At 48.8% G+C, this 18,991-nt stretch overlaps 1 protein-coding gene across 1 annotated transcript; it reads left to right on the top strand.

The window, feature by feature from the left end:
- Positions 1–1,325: 1,325 nt before the first annotated feature.
- WDR91 (WD repeat domain 91) lies at positions 1,326–17,364 on the top strand. Its single transcript, XM_032205884.1, has 15 exons — positions 1,326–1,463; positions 2,220–2,399; positions 3,834–4,041; positions 4,613–4,695; positions 6,878–7,002; positions 7,711–7,888; positions 8,164–8,322; positions 10,443–10,642; positions 11,027–11,177; positions 12,607–12,701; positions 13,150–13,318; positions 14,347–14,455; positions 15,275–15,387; positions 16,140–16,337; positions 16,738–17,364. Exons 1-15 carry the CDS (start codon positions 1,341–1,343, stop codon positions 16,900–16,902), a joined length of 2,256 nt encoding a protein of 751 aa, XP_032061775.1. The 5' UTR covers positions 1,326–1,340; the 3' UTR covers positions 16,903–17,364.
- Positions 17,365–18,991: the final 1,627 nt, after the last annotated feature.

Here is an 18,991-nt window from a genome sequence, read left to right as displayed (position 1 = left end):
GAGCTTTCACACCAGTTATTTCAGCCAGGCATTAAGCACTAGACTTAGGAGTAAGCTTCTGTATTTAAGCCCTTGAAGATACTGATCTTCCTTGGATCCCAAAAGTCATGCGATGGGCACGATACTATGAAACAGCAGTTCCAAGAACTGGTATGTGCAAATAGTACGGTCAGATCAGACAAAACAAGTGCCCGTCTAGTCTTGGTTTCTGGTGTTATGGTGACTTCAACTTAACTTGCATCTCCTTCAGAACACGGCAAACCAAACCCTTACCTCAGACTTCACAAAACGTAAGGGGCCCTGTCTGCACAAGCCCCACAGCGCAGCATTTAGTATGTTGAGAATCACAAGGCACTTTACAAGGATGATTCTCATCTTAAACCAGCATTTTACAAACCAGAAAACTGGAAGTAACCCGTCTAATGGCTTGGTGGCAGAGCTGAGAAGAGGAATCCTCGTAGTTCTTCCTCTGCTTTGGGTACACTACTATCCACCTTTTCAGTAGCACTTTTGCTTAATCTCTTCTTTATAAACTTTTTTTTTTTTGATTAAGTAGTTTCTTATTTTTTTTCTTAGTTTTATTTTTTTTCCTGCCTTAACTTTCTCAGTCCCTTAAGGACAAAACGCACTTCAAAGGATGAATGAATTCTCTCCTCCCTGTAACAACTTCTGTCCCTGAACCCGCTACCTCCCGTTCCATACCGAAACGCTGTGAAATCAAGACAGTTTAATCATGGGACCCCCTGATTTGTCTCCGGAACACGGCCACGAGGAAGCTGCAAAAAGAACACAGCGTAAGAAGCGTGCAGACGAGCCGCATGACAAGCCCGTGACCCGGACCACAGAGCCAACAGCTCGCTCGGGATGAGCTGGCAGCTGCAAAGAAGAAAAAGGCTCCGGGAGAGCTGCCTGGAGGGGAACGAAGCGTTTACCGGCATCCCTGCGGGCACCGCCACCACCCCCATGGGCGGCCGCAGGGCCCCGCGCTGCCCTCCTCGCCCCATCCCGCGCTGCCCGGCCGCCCCCAGCAACACGTGGCGCACGTGGCGGGCGGCCAATGGGAGCGCGGCCGCGGCCCCGCGGCGGCCAATGGGAGCGAGGGGAAAAACGCGGGCTGCGGCCGCCGGCTGGGGAAGGGAGGGAGAGCACGGGCGGGTTTGCGCGCACGGCCGCGCGGGGAGGACTACAAGTCCCGGCGTGCCTTGCGCCGGGCGGCGGCGGCGGGGCGCGCCGGGAGTTGTAGTCCTGCGCGGCGCAGGGCTGGGCCGGGCCGGGCCGCGTCGCTCGGGGCCGGGCGGCCGCTCGCCGCCGCTGAGGCGGGCGGAGCCGGCGGCGCCCCCATGGCGGCGGCGGCGGAGCGGACGGACGAGCTGGTGCGGGAGTATCTGCTCTTCCGCGGCTTCACCGCCGCCCTCAAGCAGCTGGACGCCGAGATCAAGGCGGACCGCGAGAAGGGCTTCCGGGTGAGGCAGGGCCGGGGCCGCGGGGCGCCGGGGGGGGGCCTAAAATAGGGCCCGGGGGGAAGGGGGTGGAAAAGGGCGAGCTGCTGGGGTGGCGTCCCGAGGGGCTGGGGGGCCCCAGAGGGGCAGGCGGGGTCCCGAGAGGGGCAGCCCAGCCTCGCACGGATCCGCCTCAGCAGCCGCCCTCAGCCTGGGCTCCAGGGTCCTGTGTTTTGGGGGCAGGTTTTGGCCCCCAGGGCTCCCCCAGCCGCACGGGGCGCCCCCATCGCCGCCGGGCCTCGCCCGCACCGCAGAAGGGCCAGCAGGGAGCCGTGTCCCGCTAATAGCTGGCACTCGCAGTGCTTCAGAGCTGCCCGTGCAGCGGAGCTTTCTTCCTCTTTCTGGGCTCCCTCTCGGCTGGCTCGGTACCGTTTTTCCCTTTAGCCTATAAATAACGCGCTTTTCCGAGCACCGCGCTCGAGTTTTCAACACGTAGCGATGTTATTCCTGGTGCCTCGCTACCCGTCAGCTTTTAGAAGAAGTGGAAACGCTTTGCTTGCTTGCTTTAAAAAAAAGCAGCCACAAACACCCGTGTTTAACAGAATGTAATCTTGTCAAAAACTGCCCGTGGTCTCTCAGCCGATGCATACGGCCTGGCTTGGCGCGTTACTTGTGGCATTCCTCCTGGAGTTAAAGCTCCTCAGCGTTAAGTCACAGGAAGTCTCGCGTGCCAGACAGCCCACACATGACTGCGGTCTCCCCCTGTTTTGCCCCCTCCAGGTGGACAAGATAGTGGACCAGCTGCAGCAGTTCGTTCAGAGCTACGACCTGGCGGCCCTGCGGGATTACTGGAGCTACCTGGACCGGCGCCTTTTCAGCCGTTTGGAAGACGTGTACCGGCCCACGGTGAACAAGCTGAAAACCAGCTTATTCCGATACTACCTCGTCCATACTGTTCAGGTGGTGGTGGTTCAATCTTTTTAGGCTTCTGATTTTAAGGAAAAAAAATATCCTGGTGTCTGAAACCAGAGCAAGGAAATACCCTGAGAGCCTCTGACCCGCCTGGTGGGTCAGGGACAAGCAATTCATGAGAATTCATCAGAGTGTGGTGAAGAGTTTGACGCAGACTCACATGATGGGCTTGCAGGCAGGAGGACAGGGAAGCTGAGATGGGAGGGGAATATGGTTAGCTGGGAGCAAGGTATTTGCTCAGCCACAAAGGCAGGCTCAGGCCCTGGCAGATGGGATGGCTGAACTGGCAGCTCAGTCCTGCTCAGGCTTTGTTAATGACATGGATACCAGCAGAGACCATAAGGCTCTTAAATGTCTCCTCGTGGGGCATTCACTGAGAACACGGGAGGACAAGGTCAGTGCTTGAAGTAGTCCTCTAAAGTTGAGGAAACAGTCAAAAAAACAAAATCTCTACATAGGCAAGTGTAATCAGCTGCACCGTTGTAGAATAAGGAGTGCCTGAGCAGGCAGCAGTAGGGTAGAGAAGGGCCTTCTGCAGCGTTAGGGATCAACAGATGGGCTTGTTGGTATTCCTTCCGCTGTAACCTGCTGGCAGGGCTCAGCCAGTCTTTACAGGGACCGGGGTTCCTAAAGAATCAACAAAGCTGGAAGGTCTAGAAGAAGAAAAAGGGACATTTGGAGTTGGAGTTCTCTTTTAGTTTATAAAGGAGGAGAGAGGGGAGATGTGAGCTTCAAATCTGGACAAGTAATGTGGGAGAGAAAGTGAAAGTGTTTTTGTCTGCTCTGAATAGAACAGAAAATAATGATACCTTAGGAAAGTGAAAGAAAGATAGTACACAGCATTGGCAAGCAGGGTACACAAACACCTGTCAACAATTCATGTTTAATTTCTTACAATTTACGAGCAGTACTTCCACCTCGATTCCGTTCCTGGACTGAAAATCTGAAATGATGGATGTTGGTGGAGGAGTCAAAATGTAACGCATGTTTCTGGAAGCATGGTTTCTCGTGTTTTGTTGTCTTGCCCTGTGCTTACCTTGGAGTGTGATCGTCATGTCTGGATAACGAATCAGATCAATTTTTTTTCAGGCTACATCCATGGTAGAATTGAGTAATTTGAAGTATATTTTGGGCTTGTATGTCACCACTTGTGTCTTATGTGGGTGGACAAACTGCACTGGGTTAGCTGGAAATTACCAAGGAGCTAGCTTGATTTTCCACGGCCTTTAAACAAGACTGTGGTGACTGGAAGGGATGTTGGATGAAGCGCCTTTGGGAGCTTCTGGCATTTGGGCAATTCTTTTGTTCTCACACGAGCCTTAATTCTGAGCGGTAGCTCTTAGGGTGTCCATCAGGCACTGCTGCTTAGGACCCATGCAGAGCTGTGAGTGGAGGTGTGAGCGCTGTTCTCCTGTGTTTCAGAGCGGCCGCAATGACAAGGCGCAGGAGTTCTTCCTCAAGCAGGCCTCCGAGCTCCAGAACCAGGCGGAGTGGAAGGATTGGTTTGTCCTGCCCTTCCTCCCTGCCCCAGACTCCAACCCCACCTTTGCCACGTATTTCTCACGCCAGTGGGCAGATACATTCATCGTGTCCCTGCACAACTTCCTGAGCGTCTTATTTCAGTGCATGCATATCCTTTTCTGCAGCTAAGAGTTAAATCTCCCTGGCCCTGGTGTTATGCTGACTCTCAGCAGCGGTGCCAAGAATACAGGATTGCAGAACCTTCTGCTTCCAGGTGATTGCTTAGAGCCAAGCCTTAATAGGAAGCTGGTGTTTACCAGAGGATGTCGGAATAGTTATTATTCAATTTCAATAGTTATTATTCAATTACCTGATGATACGTTTTATTCCCTGGGCACAAACAATTGTGGTTGCTGCTGATGCTGAGCTCATCCCTATGCCAGTGACAAGGAGAGCAGTCAGAAATCTTACATGAAACGCTTTTCCTGGTTACTTGGCGTACAAAACAGGCATGCAACCTTGGGTCCTCGCCCATAACTAAACCAGCCTCTCCTGTTAGACCCTCCTGGGGGCATCCATTCACAAAGCTGTGCAGTGACAGCCCAATATAGTAGGGAAGCTCAGCATTAGCAGAAAGTCTTTTGTCCCACACTGCCTGTGTTGCCTGGTAGTGCTGGTTTTTAGAATTAAGCCAGCTGTGCACAAGCTGTTGCCTTGAGTTTTTCTTTAACATTTCTCACCAGTGCCAGTCATTTTGAACTTTGAAGCTGAATGTCACAGGAGCAGTCTCATACAAGAAGAAAATGAATCCTTGCGGCATAAGGTGAGAACCGAAGTCACTCCATACTTGCTGACTATGAGGCTGTGAGTTTTGTGAAGCTGGTTCTGTCTGTCCAAGCAAATTGTATCTCCTCAATTTAGTGCAGTTATTCCAAGGGACGTTCTTGCAGAAATCCTTTGTTATTTTGGTTTGTCTTTGAACTGTCTCCAGCAAGCCGAGGGCTGTGATCATATGATGATTAGTAAAACGTCTGTAGGACATTCCTGGGCCTCTGCTGGAGGCATCTGTCCCTCTCCCTGTGCCGTCTGATGGGTGCAGATCCTGTGCAATGCCTTTTCTGCTATGCTGCAAATTCTGCCAGGCTGAAACTAATGGCAGGTTAAGTGCACGTATGACTGACTTCGCAGTGAAACTCACAGAGTGCTCACAGTCACCTCCAGAACTGAGCTGACAGCGCAATAGAAAGTGGCAATAACTTAGGGTGAAGAGGCAGAAACCAGTACATCTGACGTGGCCACTTTACCGCAGCTGAAGTGCACTTAAAGTAATTTAAATCAACTAATGCAACTATTGTTGTGAATATCTGTTTCCCAGTTCTAGACCCTGCTGGAAGAAAGGCTGAACTGCTCCAACAAAGTGTCACCCAGTTCAGTGTCTTGTTTTTGACAGTAACATCCACAGGTCTTTAGAGAAAAGGTGTAAGAAAATACGATGTGTCAGTCCTTTCCAAGTACAATCTCTCATTAGAGAGACTTGGGAGATGTACAATTTAAGAACCTTCTAAACTACAGATCACATCTGGCTGATCTTGTACAAGTGGGAAACCTTATTCATGTAAGCAGGACTTTAGTTTCACTTGAAACAGACCATGAAACATTTCTCCCTAAATGAATGCTTCAGTAATTTAAGTTTTGTGCTTTACCCTCCTGTGTTACAAAACATTGTCCTGTGTTGTGCTACAGCTGTTCAGGTAACTGAGCAACTCTGTGTTCATCTGTCCTAAAATGTTGAAATAAAATAGAAAAACTTACCTCAAAACGGAGGTTTTATGGCTCAAGAAAAGCAAGGTTTGGCACTCTGCACTGTGTGGGGTCAGTAGAGCAGGAAAACTACCAGGGCAGATCTGCAAAGATGGTCAGTGAATAAGGAGGGGAGGACAGGGTGTGTTTTGAACTAGAACTCTTATTTCTTCCAATTTCGTATTCTGCACTTCTGGTCAGATTGAAGCTGGGTTGAAGGGTGGGTTTTTGTTTTGTCTTGCTTTTGATTTGTGTCACAAACTGGACAAGTATTCTCTGTCAGAGATAAAGCTAGACTTTTTTTTTTTTTTTTTTTTTTTTTTTTTTAAGAATTGCTCAAGCTAGAAAGGGAAACAGCTACCTATAGAATACAAGCTTAAATGAAAATGGTGTGAATAAATACTGAATTCAGTGGTGGCTGGGATTATGTAGTGATCTCAATTTCACTGTTGAAACTGAATGCAAATACATGAATTGCATCCTGGGTTTCTAAAGCTCCTTATTTTTGTTATTGCTTTTCTGAAGTACTGTGATAAAAGGACAAATGAGAGTTGTGTCTGAAAAACAAATATACGGAAAGGCCTGAGGAACTCATCACACAGCCAAGAGTCACAGGCATCAACCACATCTGTCACAGAAAGACGCTTCCTGAGGTTCCTGTCTGCGCAGGGGAAAGAGAAAAATGTTTCCTTCTCCGTAATGTGGAGATAAATCTCTCTGTCATGCTCAGGAGGGAGCTGAGCAGGATGTGGAGCTGGATTTTCAGGACGGCCTGATGGTGTTGGCCTCAGCACGCCCTGCCAGCTTGCCAAACCCTTGGCTGTGGGAGGAAGGCGACTTCCCAGGCTTGCTGCCTGCACATCACCACCACCAGGCACGTGCACTGCCCTGGCCTTGAACCGCCTGCATGGAGCAGCAGGCTGAGCAGTTGTGCCCTGGCCAATGCTGCTTTCCCGGCCCCATTAATGCTGCTGCAGCAACAGCCCAAGAGGACTGAAGGGTTTTAAGCCGGCTCCAATTTCATACATGTGAAGTGCTGGTTGTTCCCACTGCTTGGACTGATGTGCTCAGCCAGTCAGGGCAACTTTCTGCCTTCCCCACCCTCATAGGGCTGGTGAAATAAAAGGAACAAACAACTTCAGCAAGTGGGAAGGAGGCGAATCTTGGTGAAACTTCTGCTGACTTGGCTCTCCCTTCTCTTGTAGCTTTTTGCTTTGCAGGCTGAATCCTCCCGCATGAAGAAAGAGGAACTGGAAGTGGAAGAAGCAGTTGTGCATCACAAGCTGCCTGCATATGTGGCCAACATGGATCGACTGGGGGACTCTGAGCTGTGAGTGCCTGCAGGGGAGGAGCTGGGACAGACGCTGCTGCTTTTATTGGGTCACTTCCTCGTTTTGTGCCCTGGGAATCATTGCAGAAGCACATCCTGGCAGAAATCATCTCCCACCTTTAGAGAGAGATTCTCACTGAGCAGGGAGAGTCCAAGCACATGCAGAAGTTGTTCTGCTTTGGTCTCACCGTTAGACCAGGGTATTTTGGGCAGGCAGAACGCTGCTAACAGTGTAATACCCCGCAGTGTTGCTCAGATGAAGCGGATTGTCTCTTAATTCCTGTTTTCTGTAGTGGCTGTGGTGCAGTGTGTGTGTACTGTATTGTTTGTAGATGTTGCTCCTTTGTCACCTAAAGGGGTCGTCGTTATGCAGAGATGGGCTTTCTTTTGCAAAGGCAAGAAGAGAAAGGGAGTTTCTATTCCATGAGGTTCAGTTACGTATGGAACTCCCAATAAATCTACAGTTAAAGTGTGTTTTGTGGCTACATCTGTTGTATTCCTCTCTGCAGAGAAGAGGCAACATACCCAGTGATACAGGTTGATTGTTTAAACCCTGTCTTCCCTTAGTATGCAGTTATGTGAAGCAAGTCTGCACATCTCAGTCCTCCAGAAGCATCAGTCCCCCAGAGGTTCAAACAGTTTTTTGCTGGGTCATCTTTGATCAGGCTGTCTGGCTGCACTTTCATGTTCTGTTCGTTTATTTTTCAGTGATATGACCTGCAGCCAGAGGAGCACTGCACATTCTCTTCAGTCCCGTGGAGGCTTTCTCTCCTCTTTCCTCTCCCAGAGCAAAAAGGGCCCTTCCAGACCAACTCAGCCGAGTGGGGCTTCTCCAACACAGCAGCATGCTGCCAGTCTTGGGAAGAAAGAACCAGCAAATCACCAGGTGATTCTCAACTGAATTGACTGAAAGGTGCTCAGTAGCCAAGGAGTTAGCTTGCAGCACAGCACTGCTCCAAGCTTTTGCTTTCACCTGGAAGAAAAAAAGTCATTTTCTTCCTTGAACTTGTACACTGGGTGTGAGTGCACTGCAAGAACAGCTGATGATGTCTGCTGGCTTGTAGAGCCCTTGTGGATGCCTGGTTTCTTTGCCTCGTCTTTTGCTCTTTCTTCCACAGCCTGATGCAAACATAACTTTGCCAAATCATTCCTGTCTTCCAGAGTGCCAAAGGAAAAGAAGGAGCAGTGACCTGTAAGGATGGGAAGAGCCACTTCAGCGGGTTAGCAGCGGGCGAGTCGAGCTCCCTGCAGCAGCGGCAGAAGCGCTTGCAAGAGCACGGGAAGGAAAGGAGAGAGCTGCTGTCAAAAGGGACCTTTCAGGTACTGTGCAACACTGCGAAGCTGGGAAGTGGAGGGCTGCCATTTTCTGTTATTTTTTTTATGTTGGGCAGTAAAACAAATGCAAGTATTCCCACTAAGCTTCTGGAATGCTGCTCCAATCAGCTGTATCAAAGGTTAATCTCTGTAGTTAATCAGCTCCTTCCACTCTCAGATTATTTCTGTGTTCCTGGAAGGGACTCAGTGCTGACATTTCAAAGGGAAGACGAATTGTTGCTTGTCATGGTCTTGTTAACCGCCTTGTCCTGGAGAGGGCATGTTTCATCCACCTTAGTGGCTGTTATGTCCAAGTACCCTGTTATAATCCATCTGCCTCAGTAACAGTGGGCTCAGCTCACCCATACTACAGAAGTGAGCAATTGTAAGACAGACGTAAAAGATCAAGAATTCACATACATAAATAATGCTGTTCCAAAGAGTCCTGCAGCATGGATTGCAGAATCTGTTTTCTCTCCTCCCTGTCAGCTGTGTTCTCAGGCTGGTTTGTGCAGGCTCTGTGTTACAGCGAAAAATTGCAAGCTTTCCTGGATAGGAGTAGAAATATCCTTCATAGCAATGTTTTGGAGTCTTCTGCACCACGTGTTGCGGTTTTGTGTGGGGCTGTGCCCTGCTTTCTGTGTAATAAAATAATAAAACTATATCCTGGGTTTTAACTGCTGAAGGTCAGTGGAGTGCTGCTGTTCACCCCCATGTTGTCTGGCTTTTAGCAGCCACGTGTGTTTTGGAATGGAGCTTAGGAGGAATGGGTGGTAACATCTCAGCCATGTTTATTTTGGCTATATGAGACTCTCCGCTGGGGGAGAGGTGGTGCTGAGGGACTGTTGCTTATCAGCTGATGGGCATGGCTGTTCTGCGTGGGGTGTGCTGCTTTGGAGTGATGTTATTACACCAATGAGTGCTCCGGGCTATAAGAGAACTTTGTTCTTCGTGGCTCATCTAAAAGACTAATTAAGCACTGGTCAGGGTGTTGCAAACCCTGGCTGCCTAGCAAGTATCCTTTGACTTTCCTTGTGCTATGATGTTCCAGGTTAAGGTGGTGTCTTTCTGCCTTTGTGAAAGTTGTCTGGTCGTCTTGGGGAAGCTGATACTGTTTAGCTTTCTGTTGTTCTCAAAGCATGAGTCAAAAAGGAAGCTGGAAGGCTGCACTGTTTCTCTGATATGAGTGTCATTCATCGGTTATATCCCCACGTTAACACAGAGCAAGGCGTTCTTGGATTTCTTTCCCAGCCTTTTCCGGCTTTGTGAATTGTGATGATTTGCTTATGCAGTGTTTAACTTACTGCTCAAGATACAGCACTACTATAAATAAGGCAAGGATGTGTTAGGGAACATTACCATGCAGACTTCTCAAGTGTTTCATCTTCAGAGGATGGTGTAGCTAAGGGTTGCTTGCAAACATTTTGCTGACTCGTGCACTGTATCTGCTCCTAGTGGCAAGGGAGGATTAAGGTGCTTTCAGAGACTTCTGTGTGCTGCAGTGGATATCTTGTTTCACTCAGATGCTTTTACCTCCTAAAAATCCATTCGTTCCAACTCGCGTCTGTCCTGTCAAATTGGGTTTTAAACTTCTGGACTCATGTTGACTGTAGTTGGCATCATCTGACTGCAGTGATCACCACGTTGTGCACAGACCAGATCCCTGCTGACATGCATAATCTATCCACCGTGGCTCACCGTCCTCTGAGAACTCTTGTGCAGACTGACCACAGACTTTACATTGCTGTATACAAGAATTCTTTGAAATCTGATGATTTGGTTGTTAGTCTGTACTTGACCAGCATCAAAATGGGTCTCTGATATCAGCTGAGGTCTGCTGAACAGAGACGCTGCAATTCCTTGAATTCCTGTTTGAAGTTGTATGGCTGGCCTTGCGGGGGGTGTATAAGGGACTCTACGACTAATGGGGCCACATCAAATGGCACAGCTGTGCAGTGCCCCCATCACTGCGCTCAGGAGGAAGGTCCCTGACAGAAGGGGAGTTGAGCTGACAGTGCTTCTGTTTCAGTACAGCTGTTGTTCTTTCTCTCAACATGAGGGGTGGCTGAAAAGCTTGGCCTGGAGATACTGCTTCCGTGTATTTCACACAGGATTTCTTCCTGCAGGGCCAAAGTGCTGAGAAGAAAACGGATATTAGCACACCTGAGACAGAGCCGTGCTCAGAGCTGCAAGCTGACCAAGCAGAGACTTCAGCCAAAATGCCCACCAGTGGTACAGAGGCTGTGGGGGTCCGACAGGAGCAGCCTTTCATCGTCCTGAGCCAGGAGGAGTACGGGGAGCACCATTCGTCCATCATGTACTGCAGGTAACAGGCTGGCAGAGGAAGGCTTTCTCCTAGAAGCTTCTCCAGAGGATCAGCTCTGTCTGGCTTGTTTCTCCCAGCCTCTGTTCTGCCCAGCACATTGTGCGTGTACTCTTGGTTGTAGGGCAGCTGAGTTGCTGTGACTGACAATAGGTTGTAGCTTGTGCATTGAGAATTGGCAAAGATTTTTGTGATAGGGAAATGCCAGCCAGGAGTAAACTGCCTGGGAAAGCCTGTTGGTATTGCTGAAGGCTCTATGCTGTGCGTGTGGAGCTCTAGTGCTTCATTGCACTGGTTGTTGTAGGAGAGGAAGGATTACTGGGCTATCTGCCTGCATCTAAGAACTTCAGGGAGAAAAATACCCAGTCATTTTCTTTCTGCACACAGGGTTGATTGTTCTGGACGGAGGGTGGCCAGCTTGGATGTGGATGGAGTCATCAAAGTGTGGACTTTTAACCCAATAATGCAAACTAAAGCTTCATCTATTTCCAAGTCTCCGCTGCTGTCTCTGGAATGGGCAACCAAGCGTGATCGGCTGGTGAGTAGCCTGTGCGTGCTGAGACTCAGGAGTCCCAGCAGATGATTTGGAGCTCAGTTGTTGTGTGCTGCACGTTAACTTCTAGGTGGCTGCACTGCAGATAAAATCAGGACAACAGTTAGTTTCTGCTTTAGGGAGAACTGAAGCCTGTAGGGTCTTATAAAAGCCAGGGAGTGAGGAGTGTGCTCTGTATTTTGCAAGAAACTCAGTACTGCTTGCCCTGAGGCAGAAGTTCTCAAGCTGCAGCACGTGGGCAGCTGCAGGACAGAAGCAGCTCCTTTAAGAGAAGTGCCTTTCTGCAGGCAGTCACTTGTAAGGGCAGGCAGAGGCACAGCAGCCTGTGGGAAGGCAGCAGCAGGGAGCTGTAGAGCTTCACTCTCAGCCTGAGCCAGTAAACAGAGAGAGCAAGGTTGTGCTGTTAGCATCCTGGCTTGTGCAGGTGTCAGAAGGGCTCCGAGTCCAGTTTTACTCTGGTGCCTCACACAGCTAGGGGTTGGTGCTTGCATAAGGACTTGGAAGCTTGTTTAGATGCCAAGACAGTTTAAATGTTTGCCATAGTACCTGTCCTTTAATCCTGTTCCTAGAGAGGAGCCTTAAATTGCCTGCGTTCTGCTGAGTCCTAGAACTGTTGCTGGTGTTCGCTGCCTTCCCTTGGCTGTGTGACACAGCGGGCCTGCAACTGAGGGCATATCATTCACGTTCTGGCACTGACGGCGTGCTGCTGCTAATCCCAAATGCCAGTGGTGAACAGCTGGTGCTGCAGCTCGTCTCTTCCATTTCTTTTACTCTTAGAAAGGAGATGTCCATACAGTTGTTAATGATTTCTTCTGCTTTGTGGGGTTTATTTCCTTCTCCTGTGGAGAGATTCTTCTTTCTGAAATGCATGGGGATTCAGCAGCAATTCAGGCTGTGAAGTGAGAAGGATCCTGCTTGCTTAATTTTCTTGGATAACGCATCCCTCCATGGTTTTTCTTTTGATTTAAATTGTAACACCACTGAGAAAGCATGTGTGAGCCCTTCTGAGTAATTTCATTCTCCCCTGGATGAAAGGAGGTGGCTTCTACTTAGCTTTTTCCTGAACTTTTATTGATCCTGTGTTACTCTTTCCTTGCTCCCCTAGATACTGAGACTCCATGTGCATTTTGCATATGTTGAGCCATACTCCAGAAAGTGGCTTGTTCTCTACCTTGGTGCTTACCAGATCTTTTTCTTAAAATTTCTGGAGAGCAGTGCTTTAATCCTGATTCCTGTGACTTTAGAGTAGTCCTACTCAGCATGATGTCCACAGAAAGACAGGATGTGCCTAGTGGAATTACATATAACTGCAATGTATGAATGCGGAAAAAAATGTGTGGTGTTGGTAGTTGCTGGACAGCATCGCTGTGCTCCTCACTCACATTCCTTCCATCTCCTCCTTGCTGGTTTCAAGCTGCTGCTTGGCAGTGGAGTCGGGACGGTTCGTCTTTATGACACAGAAGCGAAGAAGAATCTCTGTGAAATCAGCATTGATGAAGACATGCCCAGGTAAGCCTGGAATATTGGTTGTATGTGTGGGCATCTGTATGTACATATATGTACACGTATACGTACGGGTGTACATGTATATGTTTGTGTGTATGTATTTATGTGCATATATCTTGCTGTTCTTGACTGTGAAGCTTTCAAAGTTTTTTTTGAAGTTTCATCTGCTGTGTTTGGCAGATGAAGTCTCAATGTCCATACTGCTTCCCTGCAACTGCAATGTTACGTAGCTTTTGTGTAGATGGCAGTCCTTGTCTGAGCAGCATAAAACTGCTCCGTTACACTGGAGAGACTCAAAATCCACCTAAGCACATGGATCATGCTCTCCTTTATGGTGTGCCTGAGATGGAGGTCCTGTCTTGCAGCATCTTTCTGGCAGAACTAGGAGCTGATTGTTGCTCTTGAGGTGGCTGCTGGAGAGAGGCATTTCACGCTCTCTGCTGTGTTTCAGAATCCTGTCGCTTGCCTGCAGCCCAAGCGGTGCCTCCTTTGTCTGTTCTGCAGCAGCCCAGAGCCCCATCTCGCACGTGGACTTCTCAGCAGTCAGCTCTGGGGGCAAAAGCATGAACCAAGTTCCTGGGAAGCTGTTGCTGTGGGACACTAAAACGATGAAACAGCAGGTATTTGCTGAGTTTCTTTCCTTTCTTAGTCTGCTTGCCAAGAACGTCTTCTGTTTTGATGTGGAGGAGCCTTCTTCCTAAATTGTGCTGACTTTCTTTTCAATGTCTTCCTCCCAAACCTCCTTCCTCTTTTACCATCTGTCACATGTGGGATAAAACAAGTTGGTTTGAGCTGTTCTTTGTAACCTGCTGGGTTTGGCTGTGTTTTTATGTGTGTGTTTCAGTTTTTATTGATGAATTCTTCAAAATACTCCACGGTCTTGCTTCTTTCCTGCCTGCAGAATTTGTGACTGGCAACCTCTCAAGCGGTTTGAAATGATGCTTTGCTCAGGCTTTTTCATTAAGCTACATTGAAGGGTTTTCTTTACTGCTATTCTCCCTTGCCCTTTCCTCCTCTGCCCCCATGGATATTGGGACCCATTTGCATCTCCCTAGGGGAGCACTGCGGGGTGAGCATGGTGAATTCATCCCAGCCTGGTGTGCTCCAGCTGCAAGGACTGGAGATAGCAGTAACCACACAATGTGAACTTGTCTGTCTTCAGAACTCTTCTAGCCGTGTATCAAAATGCATTTTAAATCTATTTTTAGGCAAAATGCTTCTTGAGAGAATTAGTCTTAAATCATCTTCTCCGTTGTTTCAGTTTAGATGGGTTTTATTGTGGCAGTGCATCCCGGTCTTAACCCTCGCCTTTGCCCTTAAATGCTTTCCCTGATGCATAAGAGAAAGCAGCAAACTCAAGCTCATGTCTGCCAGAAGCTGTTTGTGCAGCTTTGAGGACATTGCTATGAAAGCTGTGTGTTGGCTGAGGTGAAGTGTTGGTTTAGTGTCACAGTAAAATGCAGCTGCCAACCTTGAAGTTGGTGGTCATGAGGTGGAGGAACTGGAGTTCAGGAAGGAGGAACCGCAGAGCAAGCACTGCAGTTCTGGTTACGAGAAACCATCTTCCTTCCCTGCACTGGGGTACAGCTCCTCAGCACCCCAGCTCCATTTGAGGTTTCTGGACACTAACGCAGACTTTCCCTTCCAGCTGCAGTTCTCCCTGGAGCCCGAGCCCATCGCTATTAACTGCACAGCCTTCAACCACAACGGCAACCTGCTGGTCACAGGGGCTGCAGATGGGATCGTTCGTCTCTTTGGTATGTTGGAACTGAGCGGTGAGGTGGCCCCTGGTGTCCTCGGCTGGCTGCTCCCCCTGCCCAGCACCCTTCCCCTGCCAGCAGGGAGGCAGCTGCGTGACATGACCAAATGCCAAGCTGGAAGGTGTTCCCTCTCCTTCATGATTGCTCTCAGGAGTGAATTGAGATAAACTTTCCCTGGGGGATATTGCCTGGAGGCCCTGGTGGTGCTGCTGGATTTGTTTCCCTCCCGCTTAGGAGCAGAGTTCACTTCCCCTTGAGCCACGTCATCTTGGCTGTGCCATTAATAGCAGTACCACTGCCAGAAGCTGCCTTAAATGAAGGGATTTAGCGTGTGACCTTCTAGTTTGAAGGCAAGGACTTCGCATCAGTCCTTCTTCACTGAGCAGCTTCTGTTTCTCAGGTTCTGTCCTCTTTAGCCTGTCCTCATGGTAAAGGCAGCTTGGGCCTTTCTTCTTCATGAAAAAAGGATCTGCTTTTGCCTCAGCTGCTGAGCTGTGAGGCTACAGTCCCAGGTGGGTGTGAGGACAGAGACAGCAGCAGCTGTAGGAGTGGACAAGACAGCAAGGAGAGGAGGAAAATAAAGGTGCTGGTGTGGATTGGGCACCAAACAACTGCAGTTGATGCTGAGGATGTGAACAGCCCTGTAAAGCTGGAGGGAGAGGTGTTGGAGAATAAGGACAAGGTGCTGAGATTAGATAGGGCTCCCAGAGGCTGATGTAGATGGCTGAGTCAGAGTCTGTATCAACATAAAGAGCCTCTCCTCACCCCAGCTCTGTGTGAGCACTGGGAGTGTCTCAGTACTGGTTCTCCCCACAGACATGCAGCAGCACGAGTGCGCCATGAGCTGGAAGGCACACGAGGGGGAAGTCTACTCCGTGGAGTTCAGCTACGATGAGAACACGGTCTACAGCATAGGCGAGGATGGCAAGGTAGGCTGTGTGTGACCTTCCACTGGTCAGCTGCTGGTGAGATCCCTTCTGGAGTCTTCTCCATGTGGTGGGGATAACAGTAAAGATACCAGAAGGCTCTGGAGAACTTGCAGGCTGCTAACTGTGGGCTTAGATACACAGCGCCACTCTGCTGCATGCAGTCTCTGAGGAGAGGGTGGCCAGAAAGGGCAGTAGCAGCTGGAGCTGACTCAGACCTTGTCTGCAAATCCTGCTGATGGTGACACATCTCCTTCCTAGGGTATCCATGAGAAGATGACCTTCGTGTGCCCCTGAAATCACCATATTTGAGGTCTGAGGTTCCCTGGGGAGCAGATACTTGATCACTTTGCATGAAATTCCTTGCCAGTAGCTCCCTATTGCTTAACAATAAAGGTGTCAATTTCTTGAGTTCCACAGACCTCAGCAGAAGAGCTTTGGCTTGGGGGCAGGCTGCCTGAAGGCACGGGTCCTTGGCTGTTGAAAGTTAAGTGAAATCCCAACAGGGTCCTGCACATAGTGTGGCAGTACTGGTAGGCAGCAGTGCACATGAAGTGCAGGATGTGTTTGCCTGACGAGTAGGCACTCTTAAAGCCCTTGCAGCCTGCGTTTTGTAACTACAGCTACTTAGAGATGTGGAAGTGCCATCTTCTGTCTGTGTGAAATAGCCCCTTCTCTTAAAAACTGTGCGTGGCTCTTCTTTTATCCCAGTTAATTAAACTATGGGCTTTTATAATCTGTTTTTGTCATTCTAGTTCATTCAGTGGAATATTCACAAGAGTGGCTTGAAGGTGTCAGAGTATGATCTTCCCAGCGAAGCTACGGGTCCCTTTGTGCTGTCTGGATACAGTGGATACAAGCAAGTCCAGTTCCCACGAGGAAGACTTTTTGCCTTTGACTCTGAGGGGAACTACATGCTGACATGTTCCGCAACTGGGGGAGTCATTTTTAAGGTAAGTCGGCAAAGTGATGGGAAAGTTGAGTCAATGTGTATCAGCACAGGCCACTGCAAGGCAGTTTAGGTGGAATTGTTACTTTGCAGCTGAGGCATTCAGAGCACCCGTGCTAACGTGACCTATGGCTTAAACTTACACAACTGGGCTCTTAGCCTGCCTTGTTCAATTACTGCAGCTTAGCTGATGTCAGAAGCTGAGCTGCTTGAGATCATGTGCTTCTGTCCTGAGACTGAAAATTTGCTTCCTCGTGTGCTACATAAATGTTAACATGCCTCTTTTTTTTCTGCTTAATTATGTGCCCTGATAGGGATAAGGATTATGTAGTAGGCTTTGATTCTGCTCTGGGTACTGCTGCAGCAACTTGCCTCCTTAAATTCTTTTGCTTTTTTTATTGCAGTTGAATGGTGAGGAAAAGGTCCTGGAGAGTTGCCTTTCCCTGGGAGGACACCGAGCTCCTGTTGTCACCGTGGACTGGAGCACAGCCATGGACTGTGGGACCTGCCTCACTGCCTCCATGGACGGGAAGATTAAGTTAACAACCTTACTGGCTCAAAAGTCTTAACCAGAACAATGCTGAAGGAAAAGAGCAGCAGACTTGAAAAAAAACAAACAGTGTTAACTCCACAGGAACAAATTGCATGGGAGAGAAGGCAAACCACAATCACTCTTCTCATTTTAGCTTTTGCCTCTTGACAGATGTTAGATACATATGCCAAACCACTGTGCAATAGAGTGCCGATCTGGGACCAGATCAGTGGCAGCAGTGAAAAATACAACTCCACTGACCCATTGTGGCAGCTGGGCTCCCTCTGTTAGGGAGTCTTGAAGTAGCACGTGGCTAGAAGGCTGCTGGGATCACGTCGGGGGTTGTGCAGAAGGTGAAGCTGGAGGAGGCATACATGAGGCAGCACAATGTGTGGTGACACAGGTGGCTCAAACTGGAAAGGCCAGTGCAAAACCAGAGTATTCTTTGGGTATAATGTGTTTTTTTTTCATTTGTTTGTTTTCATAAAAAGAAATTATTCCCTTGCACTTGATTCCTGTGCTCTGTTCAGCTGTTGCTGGAAAGCATGGAGGTTATTCTGGGCAGTGATGTGCCAAGAACAGGCTTCTGCATGAAGAAAAGACCTTTTTGTTTTCCCCAGGTGCTTCCTGACAACCTCTCAGTGGGAGCTACCAGTGCAAGTCATCCATGAATGAAAATAGCTGCACTGGTTGGGTGTATTGTGTTCCCTTGCAGTGTCTGCCAGGAATTAGAGGAGGGATCCTAAGTCAGACTTCTTGAAATGCTTACATTAGAGATCAGAAACTACATAATGCCTGATGTACTTGATGGTAGAGAGTACCAAAGGGGAAGGTAGGATCAGTCTGGCCCTTTCTAGTGCTCTGTCCCTAGACCTGTCTCCCGAAACACTAAATATCAGCTGAGTCAGGGAAGAACAATTGTGTGAGTGGGACAGGCTGAGCAGCTTCTGGGTCCTTGTGGTTTGACACAGCAGGTGCTTCTGGGGGGCTCACAGATACCTGGTCTAGCAGCCCAAAGCTGGACTTAAAATGTGGGATGTGCTGATTTGTGCAAATGATCCAAGTACACAGGTTCTGCTGGAAGGGTGGCAGGGCATGGATTCATGGGTAAATGAGAAGTTGCCAGTGTAATTTAAGGAAAAGAATGCACTTCTGCTTTCTGCATCTCAAGTCAGAGCGTCTTTGTGCAGTGGAACAGACAAGATCCTCTTTGAGTGATGTTCTATCGGATGTGAATGGAAATAAAATCCCCTTGCTTAGTACCCTCTGAGCCCTGACAGGATTCAGCCCGAGTCTGGGCTCCTCTGGCAGCTTGTGGATCAACCAGCCACTAGGTGTCATTAGGTATGAAAGATCAGCCCCAATCCAGGCTGGAGCAAAAGGCCTACACATTTCTACACAACTTTAATGTAGGAACAATCTAGGATTTGTTTTATAAATAGTAAGGTTAGATTGTGTGATTTTAACAGCACTTCATCAGCATTTGGTCATCAATTTAAGACAATTTAACAATGATTTCGACAGAATTTGCTACAGTAGAAACAGTGCAATGTTAAAAAGTTGGGGATGGCAAGGTTTACCCAAAACTTACTGCAGGGTCCTGGTAGGTGTCTAAATCCAGTCACGCATTTCCAAATTACCCCCTAGAGTGGATTACTCACCCTACTCTGTTGTTGGTGTTTGCCTGCAGCTGAACTTGTTCCTCGAAGCAGTACCCTGAGAGGTGTCTGAGCAGAGGGGGAGACTGAGGGTGCTGCATCCCGCTGTCCCTGGAGAGCACACAGGGCTCTCTTCATGAGGCTACTATTTATAAGACCACAAGACGACTGCCTCTTAGCATTTCCATCCTGGCTAGGGTTTGGACAAGGCAATTTTGGTATTTTTCCCCAACCCTGCCCTTCTGGTGCTTTCCTCAATGTACAGCTCTACTATTCTACACACGGGGCTGCTCTCCAGCCTCTTCTCTGCCCTTTTTCTTCCTCCCCTGCCTGTACCCCCTTCCCAGGGGGGCCTTATGGTTGTGCTGGGAGCAGCCATGGGAACCTTAACAGCCTGTCCAAGCAGGAGCCCATGTCCCTCAGTTGGAAAAGGAAGGCATTAGAACTTCTCTTTCAGTTACAGGCATT

Source organism: Aythya fuligula, chromosome 1 (genome assembly GCF_009819795.1).
Source record: "Aythya fuligula isolate bAytFul2 chromosome 1, bAytFul2.pri, whole genome shotgun sequence".
NCBI lineage: Eukaryota > Metazoa > Chordata > Aves > Anseriformes > Anatidae > Aythya > Aythya fuligula.
The sequence above is the reverse complement of the archived record's forward strand: the minus strand, read 5'-3'. Positions and strand labels throughout refer to the sequence as shown.

Bases quoted from the DNA above. Each gene is read 5' to 3' on its own strand.
- WDR91 (XM_032205884.1), top strand. From the start codon at position 1,341: ATGGCGGCGGCGGCGGAGCGGACGGACGAGCTGGTGCGGGAGTATCTG. The intron at 4,042-4,612 runs ATATCCTTTTCT...AACATTTCTCAC, and splicing joins CGTCTTATTTCAGTGCATGC to CAGTGCCAGTCATTTTGAAC. The intron at 4,696-6,877 runs GTGAGAACCGAA...CTTCTCTTGTAG, and splicing joins ATGAATCCTTGCGGCATAAG to CTTTTTGCTTTGCAGGCTGA.